The sequence below is a fragment of the Pipra filicauda genome, unplaced genomic scaffold, assembly GCF_003945595.2.
Source record: "Pipra filicauda isolate LSUMZ 115617 unplaced genomic scaffold, ASM394559v2 scaffold93_size3172892_pilon, whole genome shotgun sequence".
Taxonomy (NCBI): Eukaryota; Metazoa; Chordata; class Aves; order Passeriformes; family Pipridae; genus Pipra; species Pipra filicauda.
In genome coordinates, this window is record NW_024105131.1 from 2,631,790 (window position 1) to 2,647,080 (window position 15,291).

General features: G+C 39.3%; 1 protein-coding gene across 10 annotated transcripts in view; it reads left to right on the forward strand.

The window, feature by feature from the left end:
• GRIP1 (glutamate receptor interacting protein 1) overlaps positions 1–15,291 on the forward strand; it is a 321,129-nt gene that overhangs the window by 302,967 nt on the left and 2,871 nt on the right. For 5 of the 10 annotated variants that reach the window (XM_027741465.2, XM_027741461.2, XM_027741462.2 and 2 more), the window contains 5 exons: positions 589–742; positions 2,819–3,019; positions 5,340–5,451; positions 8,081–8,314; positions 15,144–15,290. In XM_027741465.2, the coding sequence (XP_027597266.1) occupies positions 589–742; positions 2,819–3,019; positions 5,340–5,451; positions 8,081–8,314; positions 15,144–15,290 (848 nt within the window). Of the gene's footprint in view, positions 1–588; positions 743–2,818; positions 3,020–5,339; positions 5,452–5,546; positions 8,315–15,143; position 15,291 lie in introns of those variants that run through there. The other 5 variants (XM_027741471.2, XM_027741470.2, XM_039391337.1 and 2 more) reach the window with 4 other exon arrangements.

A 15,291-nucleotide genomic window follows, 5' to 3' on the forward strand; every position in this document is an offset into this window, starting at 1 on the left:
CTTTCTGCAAGGTGAGCTTTCCAGGGCCGTATACTGGTCCTGGGAATGTGTACCCAGGACCATTGTGAGACAGGCCTTTTCTGAACTCTCAGAGCCCTAGTAAAAAGGGTATGTAAAAAGTCAAGTTCGTGGGATTTTTTAATGCATTTTTGAAAACTCTTTTTTTTTTTTCAATAAATCTAAAGCACATTTTTTGTAATTTTGGGCATGTTGCGTATGACCATGTTAACACATTTTAGCACATCCATAATATGGGATATATTCACTAGTATTCAATCTAGGATGTCAAATGGAAATTAATAAATTGTGGCAATGTCTAGAACTAAACACAGAAGCAGCTGAGACATAAACAGTAGAACAATGTTAGATATATTTAAGGTTCTGCTTTCAGTGGACTTTCACAGGAGAAGCTCTAGAGCACACCTAATTCCAGACATAATTCAGATCATAAATAATCTGACTACAACTGCAAGAACAAAAAAGGTAACAATGATGAATCCACAAGTTCTAGAGAACCCCGCTTCAGAGATGTGCTTGTCTGTCATTACAACATATGCAGTGCTGTAAATATAGAATTCATCTTTTTAGGACACACCTATCAGGCTTCAGGATACAACTTCAATGCCTATGAATGGAGGAGTCCTAAACAGACTAGTTTGTCCCCTCCAAGCAAACCACGAAACCACCCATTTCATGATACAGGACTGGGTGATGAGGAATGGGATCGACCTACAGCAAGCAGGTAAGTTCCCATATGAGTTTCTGTTTTCTGATTTGCATCAACCCTGAGATTAGCTGAGCTGGTTAGAGCATGGTGCTAATAATGCCAAGGTTGTGGGTTCAATCCCTGTATGGGCTATTCACTGAAGAGTTGGACTTTGAAGATCCTTGTGGGTCCCTTCCAACTGAGAATGCTCTGTGATGTTATACTGTGGTATCTGGAGGTTGTGGTATATGGTAATATTTGCTGGACAGCCTTGTCCAATTCCCGTTGATACATCGTTCACCAGTACTGCCTTTATCACCTTTGGGAAGTGAATGGACACATACCGGAGCTGTCAGTTTGAATCAGAGATGTAAATAGACATGTTATAAGTGCACATCTGCATCAGTGCCCCAAATTAACACTTAACTGCTGGAATGAAATTATGTTTTTCTAATGAAGCTATAGGAGCTCTTCCTTTAAATATGAGATACAGTATACTTCATGAAACTTATTAGGGTAGATTAGTGATCTTTATGGAGGATTATGATGCCAAAACCAAGGCATATATTTATTTTGAGTTACTTCAGCCTAAAAAAACACAGTATTTATCTCTTAAAAATAAGCAAACAAAAAAATTAGGGCATTTCCCTGGGCAAGCTTCAGAAAAAATCTGATCTGTTTTCCACTCCACAGAAATAAACCTACAAATAATGTGGTTAAAGACAGCTGGCATGTTAATCTTATGTCTTCCATAAAAATTCATTTTGGTTTGGGCAAAGAAGCAAGAATTCTTCTTCCATAAATGTTTGAGACATCCACAGTGATTCAGTAGGAGAAAAAAGTGATCCATGTAGAAACATCTTGTCCAAAACTATGGTAGTTTACCATGCATTTATTCCTCCTCTTCTGAGAAGTAAATCTCCTTTTCAGTTAATTTCTCTGCGGACAAGAGAACTTCCTGAGGGAAGAATTCTTACTTGACAATTATTGGAGATAGTGAAAGACCCAAATGTCTCTTATTTTCCTATTCTAAGGTTGATCATTAGTGGAACCGCTGCAGAGTCTTGGGTAATTCCAGCTAAAAAACAGTTCTTCCTCAGATGTGGGAAGACATGCATCACAGTTAGAGAGATTTCTGTACTTTTTGTACCCATCCTCAGGATCTGCAGGCTTGCATGTCCTTCATGAGAAATAACACTTTCTTGGTGTACCAGCACAATGAGCCTGAAATCCCAGTCTGCGAAAATTCAAACTGAGTACTAAAGAAAACCTTTCTGATGCCTATAGAAACAGACTGGAGAAGTAAATCCATAAGGTCCAGTCTGTAACCTTTGAAATACAAATCAAGGCAAAGTTTAGATGCTGCTTTCAGAATCTGAATGACAAATCTTCTGATACAGCTGATTGCTCAGTGGCATTTTCTCTGGAGACAAGCTTGGCAAGAATGATTGCTAAGATCTGGACAAGCGTGAACTGTCAGTCCATATCCAGCTCCTTTGGTTCCTTCTGGCCAGAACCACACTAGAAGTTTTCATAGGCTAGTAGTGGACAGTGTTTACTAAAGGAAATTAAGATAGCTTTCTTCATACTGCCCATTCTTGGTAACCTAATGTCTTTAATATCAGCATCTTTATCTGCAGTTAAAGTCCATATTTTGTTTTGCAAATGAGATGCAGCCAAAGATTCCAGAACACCTACTGTTTTGCAGCTGTGTAAGTAATGGGCTGAAAAAGCTGATGAGCAGTGAATCAGGAAGCTGGATTCTAAAATACAGAATTTGGAAATCAAAAGCATGTATTCTATTACCATTTTAAGGCACTGTTCAGCAGAAAGTATGCACATTAAAGAGTCTTGTTCTGCTTGTCAGTTTGACTTACTCTTGACAGTAAATTACAAATTAAAATAATGGTTATTTTAACCCTGTATCTAAAATGGATTGTGCCACATCTGATGATGTTCCTATACCAAGTGCTGGACTGTTTGAGAAGAGCACATCTGTTCTTCCAGCCTGCTACAAGGATCCCAGAAAAGCACCTCTTCTAGTTCTAGCTAGGCAAGTTATTTTCTTCTCTAACACTAGAAAGTAATTTTTCTTACCTTTATTTTGTGTAGCACAGCATCCAAGAATATATGGCAACCGAAGGAGACTGAGACATCAGGAGAGAATCAAGAAAACCATTTAAAGCAAACTTCTGTAGAAAGATCAGGTGGAGAGAGCACCAGAAGCACGAAGAAGGAGGGCAAGATGTGGAAAGGTGCCTCTGGAGGGCAAAGGAAAGGTGGGGGACAGCTGGAAGAGTGGAATACATCCAGGTAGGAAAACAAAAAGTGCACAAAAGCGATATCCAGCTGGGCTGAGGCAGAGATGGGTGGTGGGGGGCCTGAGAGGAGAGAGAAAGAAAGGAAGAACAGTTGAAATGAGAAAAACAGGGTAAAAGCAGAAAACACCACATTAACATGCCTTTGAGGGACAATGAAATTTCAGTGGGCAAGCGAATGAAACCAGAGAGCTTAAACTGCTCTGTAGCCTGGTGTCTACCTATCACTGCCAGGTAGGACAAGTCTGTTACAGTTCCTGCTCCAGAGATAATGTTTTACACGTTAAAACAATACTTACAGGAATGAGTCTGCCATATCCTAAGACATCCTATCACCTTCTGATTTAAAAAAAAAAATTTGTCTCTCATATGGCAATAAGAACCAAATCATAGACACCTATGTCTTTATTATCTGTCCTACTACATTTCCTTCAGCATCTTTAGGCATCCGAACTTTAAGTCATATATCATATGACTTAAAATCAATCTCTCATGTTTCAGATAAAAAAGCAGTTTCGATGAGAAATTATTTTGGTACCTCTTTTGACTTTTGGTGCAGTAGCTCAGCTACAAATTACTCGTGTGGCTGTAACGAAGATGCAAAAGTTGAGATTTCACACACCAGGTGACAAGCCTCAGAAAAAGGGCAAAAGAGGAGATGAGAGCAGAAGAAGAAATTGCTTCAGCTGAGTGGTCCAGATGTATAGGCATCATGATTTCATATTTCACAGAAGTCAGAGAAGAAATGGACCTCCAGTTCTAGGAAATCCAGACTTGCTGTCCCAGACAGTTGCCTCAAATTATCGTATTCATTAGCTCAAGTTCCATTTGATAGTGTGCAGTGTAACAGGAGATATTGTAATGGATAAATTAGTCTACATTCAACATTCACTATTGAACGAAATACTTAGATTTATTGAAAGAGCACATTTCAGAAGTCGAGGATCGTTCTAAAATCATGTTTTAAATACTTTCTTATCTTGCCTGGGAGGAATTGCATCTGTGATCTGAGTAGGTATTCTCACCATTACTGTATCTATTGCAATATCTTAGAAGAGACACTGATGCTAGGTGGAGAATCATTGCAACAAGAGATTGAAATGGCTGACCATTGTCTGCTTGACTGACTGCAGCTGTAAGAAAGCATCTCTGAGGCAGAGTATCTGTGTGAAGCATTCAAGCTGTCGTCCCTTGTGCTGGGCAATTGTTCTATTTAAAAGCTATTCTGTAAACAGTTACATTCATGCTGTTCTCGGTAACACATTGTTTGTCAAGCAAGGCCTCAGATGCTTCCATAATAGTGTTTGCTCTGTTTATGTGCTGTTTAGCACCACTAGCTGCAATCCATGAGCAGCTGCTCCAAAGAAACAGCTTGCTGCCACCAAAAGGGCGAATTGTCATTCCTTCTTTCCTCATCCTTCTTCCCCTGTGCCTTTCACATAATCAGCCCTCTCCCATGCAGCAGCTCTGATGTTTGTGTGAACCTTTATTGAGCTGCTTCCCCTTGCCAAAAAAACCTCCTGCTTCTTCCCCTGTATGCACACATACACTGTAGTGGTTTTGCTTTGGGCTGTGTTGCTGCAGCCCAGAGTTGGCATTTTTTATCAGACCTCACTTGCTGAGCAACTTCCCTAACATCACTGTCACCAACATCTGCTCAAGAGTGCTTGTAATAAGGCTTTGGTGCATTTATGAAACACCAGAGACCTAAGTTTCCATACAAGTCAGTTGCATCCCTGAAAGTTTCTCTGTGTTTATGTATGAAATTATTGGAGCAATTTATATTATGGCAGTCAGGTGGCTTAAACTCATAATGATAAATGCAGCTTAGGCTGAAGGAATCAGGTAAAAAGCACACCGTCCCTCTTTGGCAAAACACTATTTAAAAAAAATGAGGAGTCTTTCCATATTGCCTGGGAGAAGTCTGTGAAGTTGAAAGGTTTTATTGCAAATATTTGTTGCACGGAGCAGCTCTGCACACAGCTACTGGTTGATTCATTAATTTTCATAGGGAGGTCCCAGTTTCAATCCAGTAAAAACGTGTATTGAATTGTTCTTGGAATCCATTTATCTCCTTACTGAACAACTCGCTGCTCAGATCCTGCCAGCTGCTAGTGACTGCCAGGTTATGAGAAGGCTTGTCTGTCATGTGCTCTGCATGTCCATCCGGCCTCTCCTGATCAGCGACTCTTCCCCACTCTCCTGCATAACGTTCTGTCATTCAAGTTGCAATCTGTGGCAAGGCACGTGTATAATATATATTTTTAGAGGGAAAAAAAAGTCCACATTTTTTTAACTTCTCATTGTAAATCTAGCTTCACAGGTACCCATGATAACACCGAGGCTGACCAGGAGGAAAATTTCTGGTCTCAGGCTCTGGAGGATTTAGAGACCTGTGGCCAGTCAGGAATTCTGAGGGAACTAGAGGTAGAAAAATCTTAACCTTTCTTTCCAATTATAGAGAAATATAATGGTTTTGGTTTGGTTGACATTCATTTTATTTTCTCCTTTTTTCTTTTAAGTTGCACTAATCACACCAATTCATTTAAAAGCTTTAACCCGTCTCCACAGGACAAGGCTGACAGGCGTCTGTGTTTGAGAAACATGACTCTCGTGGTACCTACCCTTTACCTTTATATTTTTGCTTGTGCAGCTGCCTCCCCTGCCCCTAACCAGAGCTGTTTTCTTTTGTACAATGCAACCAAAATTCTATAAACATGTTCACCCCAGTGCTTTTGACTTGCAGCTTCTGCTGTGCATAATCATCGATGCTGTCTGCAGAGGCAGCAAATGGCACAGACATTCTTAAGTGAGCATAACCTTCCTGCAGCTATGCATTCCGTTTTCTGACAGACGCTTCATGCAGCTTTTCTTAGCATGTTGTAGGTTGTCTTTTAAATTGAAACTTAATTTGATTAAGATGAACATAAAAGAAAATCACCTTTTCAAAATGTTTACCTATAATCTTACCACTCTGAAAAAAAGAGAAGCTGCCAAATGTGAGAAATGTTCATTATACAGCGATTTCTTCACTATGTAACAAATTTTTACATTTCATTTTGAAGTTGATTGCAAATCTAACCATGCTTTATGTTAGATAGTGATGGGGGCAGAGGAGGAAGGAAACAGAGTAACTTTGAGTCTTTATTTTTATAATTATCTTTTCTCTAAGTTGTCTAATCAGAACAATTGAGATTATACTGCCACTTAGAGCTATGGAATAAAAGGTCCTAAAATATTTTCTTTTATGTTCTTTTAAATTCCCAGAGCTGCAAAACTGGCAGAATCTCATTTTCATTTTTATGTTACATAAAGTCCTTTAGCAGCCAGGAGGAATGTGAAAGGCATAACTGCGTGAAAGTTTTTCAGTTCAGATTAATTTACTTCTTCAGATTTACGGCTTTTGTATTGCATGTATAGGTAGCAAAATGTGATTCTCATTTATTTGTTATTGCAAACCAGAGAAATGTAGGAGAAAATGTTATACTGGTTTAATTACATAGTTAGATATGGTTCAATACTGCAGGCTTCTCTTGCAGTTTTCAGTACTCAGAACATAATAAAAGGATATGGAAATAGATCATTCCAAAAGGGAAGTATGTCATTCATGCTGACCAGAATTCAGTTACTTCAACACGTTGAATTTTCCTCAGCCTTTCACAAAAGTGAAATTCAGAACTGTAGATGTTGTACCATTTACAGCATCACCTCATTGCACAACCCCCAGCTCTGAAAAGAAAGCCAGACCCATTCGATATGACAGGATGCTGAGAATGGCGATTCCTCTATTTTATGGAGTGCCATTGCGTAGTCAAGGACTCCTTATCATTTTTCATTTCAAGGTCTTCAGCCAAAGAGCAAAGAAGACTGTTGTTTGCCAAGTCCTCTAGATGCTTTTGCTCCATCAGGCAGTAATATCAGTCATTACTGAGGACAAGAGAGACTGTTGTGGCTACAGTCTATTATCTCATACTGAAAGTAGTGCTGGAGCTGGGAGAAAGAAGGGTGACGGACATGCTCACCAGAGTCATAAGCAAACATTTACTTGCTTGTTTTGCCCTTATTTTTTACTTCTCATTTTCAAGCAGGCTGCCTGCATCCAGTCCCAGTCAGAGTTCAGATTATCGTCTTTAAATTTCCCTTTTCATTCGTCCATTGGAAGAGATAATAAATAGGAAATTCCGCATACCCTAACCCTACAGTGGCACCTCTGTACAGTGTCTGTGCTGGAGTGCATTTGCCTCCCATTCCCAGGAGCAGAAAATCTTTCACAAGGGAGGAGGCCCCTTGTTGTGCATGGGTGCTTTTCATGTCAGTCCCTTCCACCCAGTGGATGAGGCGATTCCCATCACTGTGTTTCAAGACTTCATCCTCCATATATTTTTGCATCTAAACCAAAAGGCTAGCTTTTACTGAGATTAAAACCAGCACTGAGACAGGGGCCAGTATTAGCACTAAGCTAAGGCAGTCACTCTTGCAATATGCATGTCATGCAGAGTTTCTTTTCAGGCAGTGAGCTTACCTGCAATGAGTTTTCCTCAGCTTGGGGTGGTATCTGGGCATGCTCTCTGCCCATGATGACTCTAGAGCTGCGTGCATATTCTGCTGACTCACATTTTTTTACCTTGCACACACAGTCTGAATTGTAAATGCCTTCCTATAGCTCCAGTTCCAACAAATGCAATTATGCCACAACTTAAATGTGATTTTATTTATGTGTAAAATATTTTTAAAATAAGCAATTACACTACACACTCTTCAGTCTGCCAGGGGACTAGCTTACAAGCATAGTTGTTCTAGTGCTCAGTATTTTAGTTTGAAATGCCATCTGAAAACATTTGCCCATAGGGTTCATATATTGTTGTTGTGATTTGTTGTGGTCCTCTATTTTATAGTGACTTGCAAGCAGATTAAACATCTATCCTCTTGCCTTTTGCTGTGCCCTGAATGTTTGTGTTCTAACAAAGAATAGAGACATTTTTCCTACTGCTATGAATTAACCACTTACTTAACCCACATTCTCTGTTACAAATTAACCTGTTCATTAATGCTCTAGGCCACAATTATGTCAGGAAGTACAATGAGTTTGAATCATGAAAACCCACAACCTCGTAACCAGCTGGGAAGACAAGCCAGCTTCCAGGAAAGAAGTTCTGTAAGGCCACATTACAGTCAAGCTACTCGTAGCAACACATTGCCATCAGATGTGGGGAGAAAGTCCATGGTTCTGAGAAAATTTAAGCAAGAAATGAAAGAAATCATGTCACCAACTCCTGTGGAGTTACACAAGGTCTGTAATTTTTCTTCTGACAACTTTGAAATAATATATTCAGTACAGGGAATCTAATTATATGGCAACACAGTAAGCACTTTTTATAATGACTCCACAGATATAATTTGGGGGCCATGCATATTAGTTCTTACAAACACATTAATGATAGACCCTTGTGGGGGGAAACAAACAAATAAGATGCATCCTTGTCTACTATTTCATTTTACAATAAATCCTCAAAAGGCACTGCTCTTTTGAAAGGAACATCCAGTGGTAATTTGAATTGACAAGACCAATAACTCTTCTCTGCAAAATGTGTTCATTAAGAAAGCAAAGTTTAATTTTTAGAAAATACATTTCTTTAGAAATTACTCTTGAGGGTTTGGGGCTCCCATTGGTCTTTTTTCAAATTAACACTCATTTTGAATCAAATACATGAGACTTGATGTACATAATATAGAATGTTATTTCAAATTAGATATTGCTTCTTTCCTCTTTATAATTCCTTTGCTCTAAAAAGGATAAATAATCTTCAGTCTATGCAGCGTTTCACTGCTCAAGTCTGTTGAAATCACCTGGTGATATGGAAGTGGCTCTGTACCCCAAGGAAGCACTGGATAAAGTATCTTTAGATGTGCACAGCAAATACCCTGCAAGTTTAAGTCTCAAGTCCAGAGAGGCCATAACAGAACCAATTTCCAAAACCTTGAGGGACATTATAATGCTGTTCTCCTTGAGGGGAATGAGCATCTCATTTCCTGCACTCATCTTCCCATTAAAAGTCCGAGATCTTTCCAGGAGGCAGAAGCATGGAGAAATTTCATTAAGACATCACATGTGGCCACTCTCAAGAGATTTGGTTTGGTTTCTAGTCACTGCAGATTTGACTGAGTTGAGTTTGTAGTTCATTCAATTTAGTTCAGTAAGGTAAGGACTCACTGAGTATGGGCTAAATGAATGTTTGTAGAAGGTAGTAGAGAATTGATCTCATATATGGTAAATGAATTCATTGTCCATGTAAAGAACCAATAGGATGTGTTTAATGGTTTAAGCTATTCATATTTCCAGCTTGATGTGAAGTGATTAATGGAGTTAGTTACTGTGCTCAGTTTTCCTGAGTGGTGAATAAATGTGAGATATAAAACAAAAGTACGCCAGTAGTCGTTTCATAGCGTGTTCACATTCAGCAAAGGCACAGTTTTCTCCTATGGATTATAAACCCAGCCTTTCAGGATAAAATAAATCCTTTTCTGGAAAGGAGTCATCAGATTTCTGTTAATGAGTCAGTGGTATTCTGTGATAGTAGCTAGCTCTTAAGAGTCCTGAGCAGTACAAAATACCCTGTCCTTGAGCTTCCTATGGCTTCAGTTGAAGCCACTATTTTTAAGATTGCTTTGACCTTCCATTTTAGTAATTCCCAGTTTTCATTCAGACAATATACCCACTTCTGTCTGCTGAAGTCATGTCAAGTTTGCTTTTACTGTCTGTTTTGTCACCCAGGAAAAAGTAATTTCTTTTCTAAAAATCTAAAAGTTGAACTGCTAACAAGGATTTTCCAAATCCTTACAGTCATTCAAGAAAAATAGAAACTAGTGACTCAATCTTATGGTCTGATTCCCCAAAGTAGGCTTGTTACCCCTATGATCACACATGCAGGTTAACTCATGGACTGCTTTTGTATTCATGCCCATCTTAGCAAGTTCTTACTTGTTAGTTTTCTTACTGGTTCTTGTGTAGCAGTGAGCCTGTTACTTTCTCTCTCCTTCATTTTTGTATTAGACCTGTAGAGCTCTAGTTTAATAACTGTACAGTTGCTACTTCTCATGGACAGCTTGTCCAATGATAGTTTTCAAAAAGAGCTGCAATGCCACAGGAATGACTTCAATCAGGGAAATGCTTTGATAGAAGTATTTTTTATGTATCGTCTTGCTGGCAAATGTGCTTTGCCCTCTGCAGGCAAATGTCTTAATTAGCTGGGCCACTGACAAAAATAGGAAGTTTTGGAGAACTCTAATGGGTATAAACAGTTCTGAAATACCAGCTAAGACATAGCTTGCCTAAGACTTACCTTGGCAAGCTTTTCAGTCATGTACTTGACTACGTGCTGCTGAGCTTTCCCAGTTTCTTGGGCAGGAACCTTTGTTCTCTCTCGGTGCAATGATTCTGCATCCCTAGAGTCAGGGCCTGTGTGCCCCATAGATCAGAGTTCAGTGTGCAGCAAGTTAACCTGAGTTCTTCACTTGCTCTTTCTTAGTTCACTGCATTGCCTTCACCAGTTGTGCATTTGAACTGTCTTTGTCCTGAGGAAGCTAGGATTGAGATAAGTGTGGTACAAATCTCTTCAAACATTTGTGCTAGATGGTTTAATAAGTAATAAGTAGCATGTAATTTAGTTGGATAGTGTATTGCCATATCAGTACCCAAATTTAATGAATGCATTTAATTGATTTTATCTACTTAGGTAATAATATAGATTAATATTTTTCTAAAAATCATAGCAGACCATTTTTTAAGTTTCATAGAGCACACATTCCTCTGAGAACAAAAATATGCACTAGGATCAGATAATTTTTCAATATTATTATTGCAAGTAGTCATTAACCTAAAATTACAGGCAGTTAAAATATCTCAATAGCTGATCTGTGCAAGATGTATGAATTTAAATTAAGCATTTTCCCATAGATTTGAGAGGGAGAAGAGGTACAAACACAGACTCAAAATGTGTAAGCTTCTGTTTTAAATTTGTAACTATTTAATTGCTTATGAAATATGAATTAAATTTCCATTTCAGCTTTCGTTTTCCCTTAGGCTCCTGATGTAAATTTAAAAGTCTAACAGATCATCCAAATGGAGATTTTGCTATTGAGATCAAACCTTCCAAAGAGTTATGATCAGCAGTCCAGATAAACTAGCATGATTTAGGTGTTGCATGCAGCTATATTCCCTTCAGACAGGGCTGTTGCAAGTGAAGATGAGAAACCTGTGTGATAGGGCTTTGCCCATACCCATTATTAAATAAAAATTGAGTACTTCAGATAGCAGAGCTGAGATTTCCTTTGAAGAATATATGCTACCCTAAAAAGAAGTAGCCCCAAAAGATAACCAGTAATCCAAAAGAAAGTTCTCTGCAGATGACTTCCATCTAAAAAATGTGACAGCTGTCAAACATGCAACAAAGTTAAATTCCTACCTCATCTCTTAAGTGAATAAAGATCAGTTTCTTTAAGCTCGTGTTAAATATACCAAAGTCGAGAAGATATCCATAAGGAAAACAGTTTTTAAAAATTTAGGATCCGTAGATCTGAAGAACCACAAAAATGAGAAAGTATTTTGAAATATAAAAGATGTGATTGTGGGGCAGTGAGTAATTCCCTTCCAGAGTGCTCAGTCCCTATAAATCAGGAAAGTCCAACCTGAACAAGTGGAGGGCAATAAAAGACGTTGGATGATCATTCTCAAGTTCTGTGCCCTTCCTTGTCCCCTGCCTCCCCCCCCCCCCCATTGCAGTAACTTCCCACTTTAATGCCCCTTATAATTTTAAATGCTACATTTTTTGTCTCACAAGGTGGACATGAACTAGCATGTCCATTATTATAGACAAGGCACAAGTTAAGGTGAGCTGATGTTGAATAGCTCTTCCTAATAGATCTCTAGAGCTGAATTTATGTGTGTTTTGTTTGCTAATAGATCACTCACTAAAAACCAGGAAAAAAAGCAACACTGTCATAGAACATATGAACATATGAATGAAACTGCCATTTGTGGTGAATTGTTCTCCACTCCAGCTTGGCCTTAAGAAGGTTTTGACTGGAATAGTGTCCAGTTTGGGGTATGAAAATCAAAGAAAGATGTTGAGCATCTGAACAGAGTCCAGAGTAAAACAAGCCTTATTTCACATCACTGAAGAGAGAATAAAGCTTCAACAAGGGTGATTTAGTTTAGACCCAAGGAAAACATCTGAAGCAATGAAAGGGATTACTTTAATAGACTGTGGAGTCTCCATCATTAGAGATTTTAAAAAGCAGGGCAGATAAATCTCTCTCGGAAATGGCTTAGGTGCAGTTGATCCTGCCTTAGGACAAGAACACAGTCTAGATGACTTCAGAGAGTCCCTTGTCTCATATGCTTTTGTAGTTCATCTGGGGCTGGATCCAGCTCCACTTGACTCTGGTGCCTGAAGAAAGGGGAAGGGGAAAAGAAAAGGAGTAAGTGAAAAGGGGAAGTTTCTTCCCTTTTGAAAATTGTTTATCTGTGCTAGAACAGTACAGAACATTTTAAGTCTTCTGCTCTTAGACACTGTCTTCCATTTCCTCATGTACTTTTCAAGGCTTCCTTAAGAAGCCTTGAAACACTCCTATCCTTTGTGATGGTGAGGAAAAAAAACTTTGTTCGAAGAGAATTTGGGTCTTGGTCCAGTGCTAATTATTTTTAATTTCTGCCAGGCAAGTGCACACAAATTTGTCAGTAAAATATATCTCCCTCTTTATCTTTTTTTTTCAATCTCGCAGAATGGTGGCCTTACAGTACTTCGGTAGCAGCTTCAAATATACTTCACATCAAAGCCATGTTAGATGTGCTCTGATATCACGATAGATGTGCTCTGTTCATAACAAATCATTAGAATTTCTCCAGAGTCCTGCTGCTATAGTAGCTGTTGATACAAATTAAAATCATTCTATGGTAAATTATTTTGAATTTGCAGATAGGTTTTTCAGTAGCTGAAATGCCCATTGACTCCTAAAATTCACACTGAGATGGAGGATGTATGACAGGTTCAGCAAGAAGTTACTCTGGGGGAAGACTGCAGACAAGAAGGCAAAGACCTTAAACACCACAGCCCCTAGGAAGTTTAGAATGACAGTTCATATCCAAAAAAGTCAGTGGCAGGAAGAAAGCCTTTGGCTTAGTTAAGGGCACTTTATGTGTGGCTTTCTGCTTTGCAGTGCTGTCCAAAGGGAGAAAAGCAAGGATAGAGGATGAGCTGATGTAAAGTAAGGGATGAATACAAGGTATGTTTGTGCTCACCACGGCACAAGATATGGATACAATGCAACCCAGCAATGCACCATCCATGTCTACAGAGAAAACAGTGCTAATGCTGCAACAACTGTCCTTGTATCTAACTTTTCTCAATTTGTGCCCTGGACAGCTACCAAACTTACTAATGAGTGTGATTTTACTATAGTTAAGACACTGCTTATATACCCCTAAAGCCAAGTAAAGTCAAGAAAACAGCAGACAACAGGAAAAAACCCAACCCCCTTTAGTCCTGTTTGGAGACAGTCAGGTCTGTTGTTGCTTACCTTTTCACAATGGCAGTTAAGGCAGGAGCTCAGCAGCGTTCTTAAGGTAGCACCAACCAGCACTGCGCTCCTGTACTGCTGTGCCTTGGCATCCTTCTATGAAATACTGACCTCAGCAGCCTGATCTGAATTTGGTCTCGGCCTGCCTTGAGCAGGAGATTGGACTAGAGACTTACGAAGTCACCTTCAATTTGAATGATTCCGCAATTCAGAAACATCAGGAAGCAATTTGGTGGCTGTTACACACGAAGATGCAGCACATGGAGCATTACTAGTACCAAACCATTATAAAATTATGGAACACTTAATGTTGTCGGTTTTATCAGTCAAGGTATGGTAAAACCAGTATTTTGAATCCAAGGTGACATAAGCTATAGCAGTAAAAGCATGAGTTTGACTGTGCAACGCTATCTGTGCACACACCGTCAGTGTCAGTCAGATGGTGCACCACTGACTCACACAATTTACTTGCATAGGTTGGCACTCCTGATGTGAGGGAGAACCAAGAAAAAATTAAAACCTAAGCATGCCACTTACCTACAAAGAAATCTCTATCTTTTTCTGTCAAATAGACAAATTTACTGAACTACCTGTGAGGACTTGTCTTCTGAACACTTGAAAAACCTCCTCCTAACAGTTTCATTAACTTCTATTTCCTGCTTTTGAGTGACCACCTCATGGCTATATGTAAGAACACTGCCTGCAAGCTCTTTCAGAAGGAGCCTTATTTGTACTTTCCTAAAAGATTGCATTATAACTCTTATACTGAGCGCTTTTGAGATTAGGCTCTACAGGGTGGACCACTGCCTGGCCAAAAACAGGCTGTCTAGGGCTTACAGTGCCAATGGTCTTTACTCCCTCTGGAAGTTTTGGAGGACACAAAACCACTTGTTTGATTGAGGCCAGGTCTTCATACCTGAAACAAAACTAAACCTTATCTTGTACTCAGATCCTGGCAGCTAGAGAATGGTGAAACAAAAAACTGAGACTCAAAAAAATTACACCAGAGAAAGGTGGGTTAAATACCACAGATTTCCCACTGACAAGCAGAAGTGAAAAGGGCTGTTTATTCCTGAAGAGTAAGGTGTCTTCTGAGAACCACATAATTACAGATTCTGCCAAGTTGGGAGGGACCCACAAGGATAATGGAGTCCAACTCTTAGCCCTGTACAGGACCATCCCCAAGAGTCACACCATGTGCCTGAGAGTATTGTACAAATGCTTCTTGAACTCTGTCAGGCTTGGTGCTGTGACCACTTCCCTGGGAAGCCTGTTCCAGTGCTCAACCACCCTCTGGGTGAAGAAGCTTTTTCTAATATCCAACGTAAACCTCCGAACACAACTTCAGAATATTAACATAATGTCCGAATGGGGACAATTTTAATATTGTAAGTACCAAATAGTAGGTAAGTGATCTCTCTAATGTGGAAAAAACCCCCACAATAAAACACCAAAACCATCCTAGGAAGAAAGCCTGCCTAATGCTTGTAGAACTGGGGACAGACTTTTTTTTTCTTTCTCATCATGTCACATCCCCTCCACAGGTAACTTTGTACAAGGACTCTGATGGAGAAGACTTTGGGTTCAGTGTCTCAGATGGTTTACTGGAAAAAGGAGTATATGTTAAAAACATTCGACCAGCTGGCCCTGGTGATCTGGGAGGTTTAAAACCATATGATAGACTTTTACAGG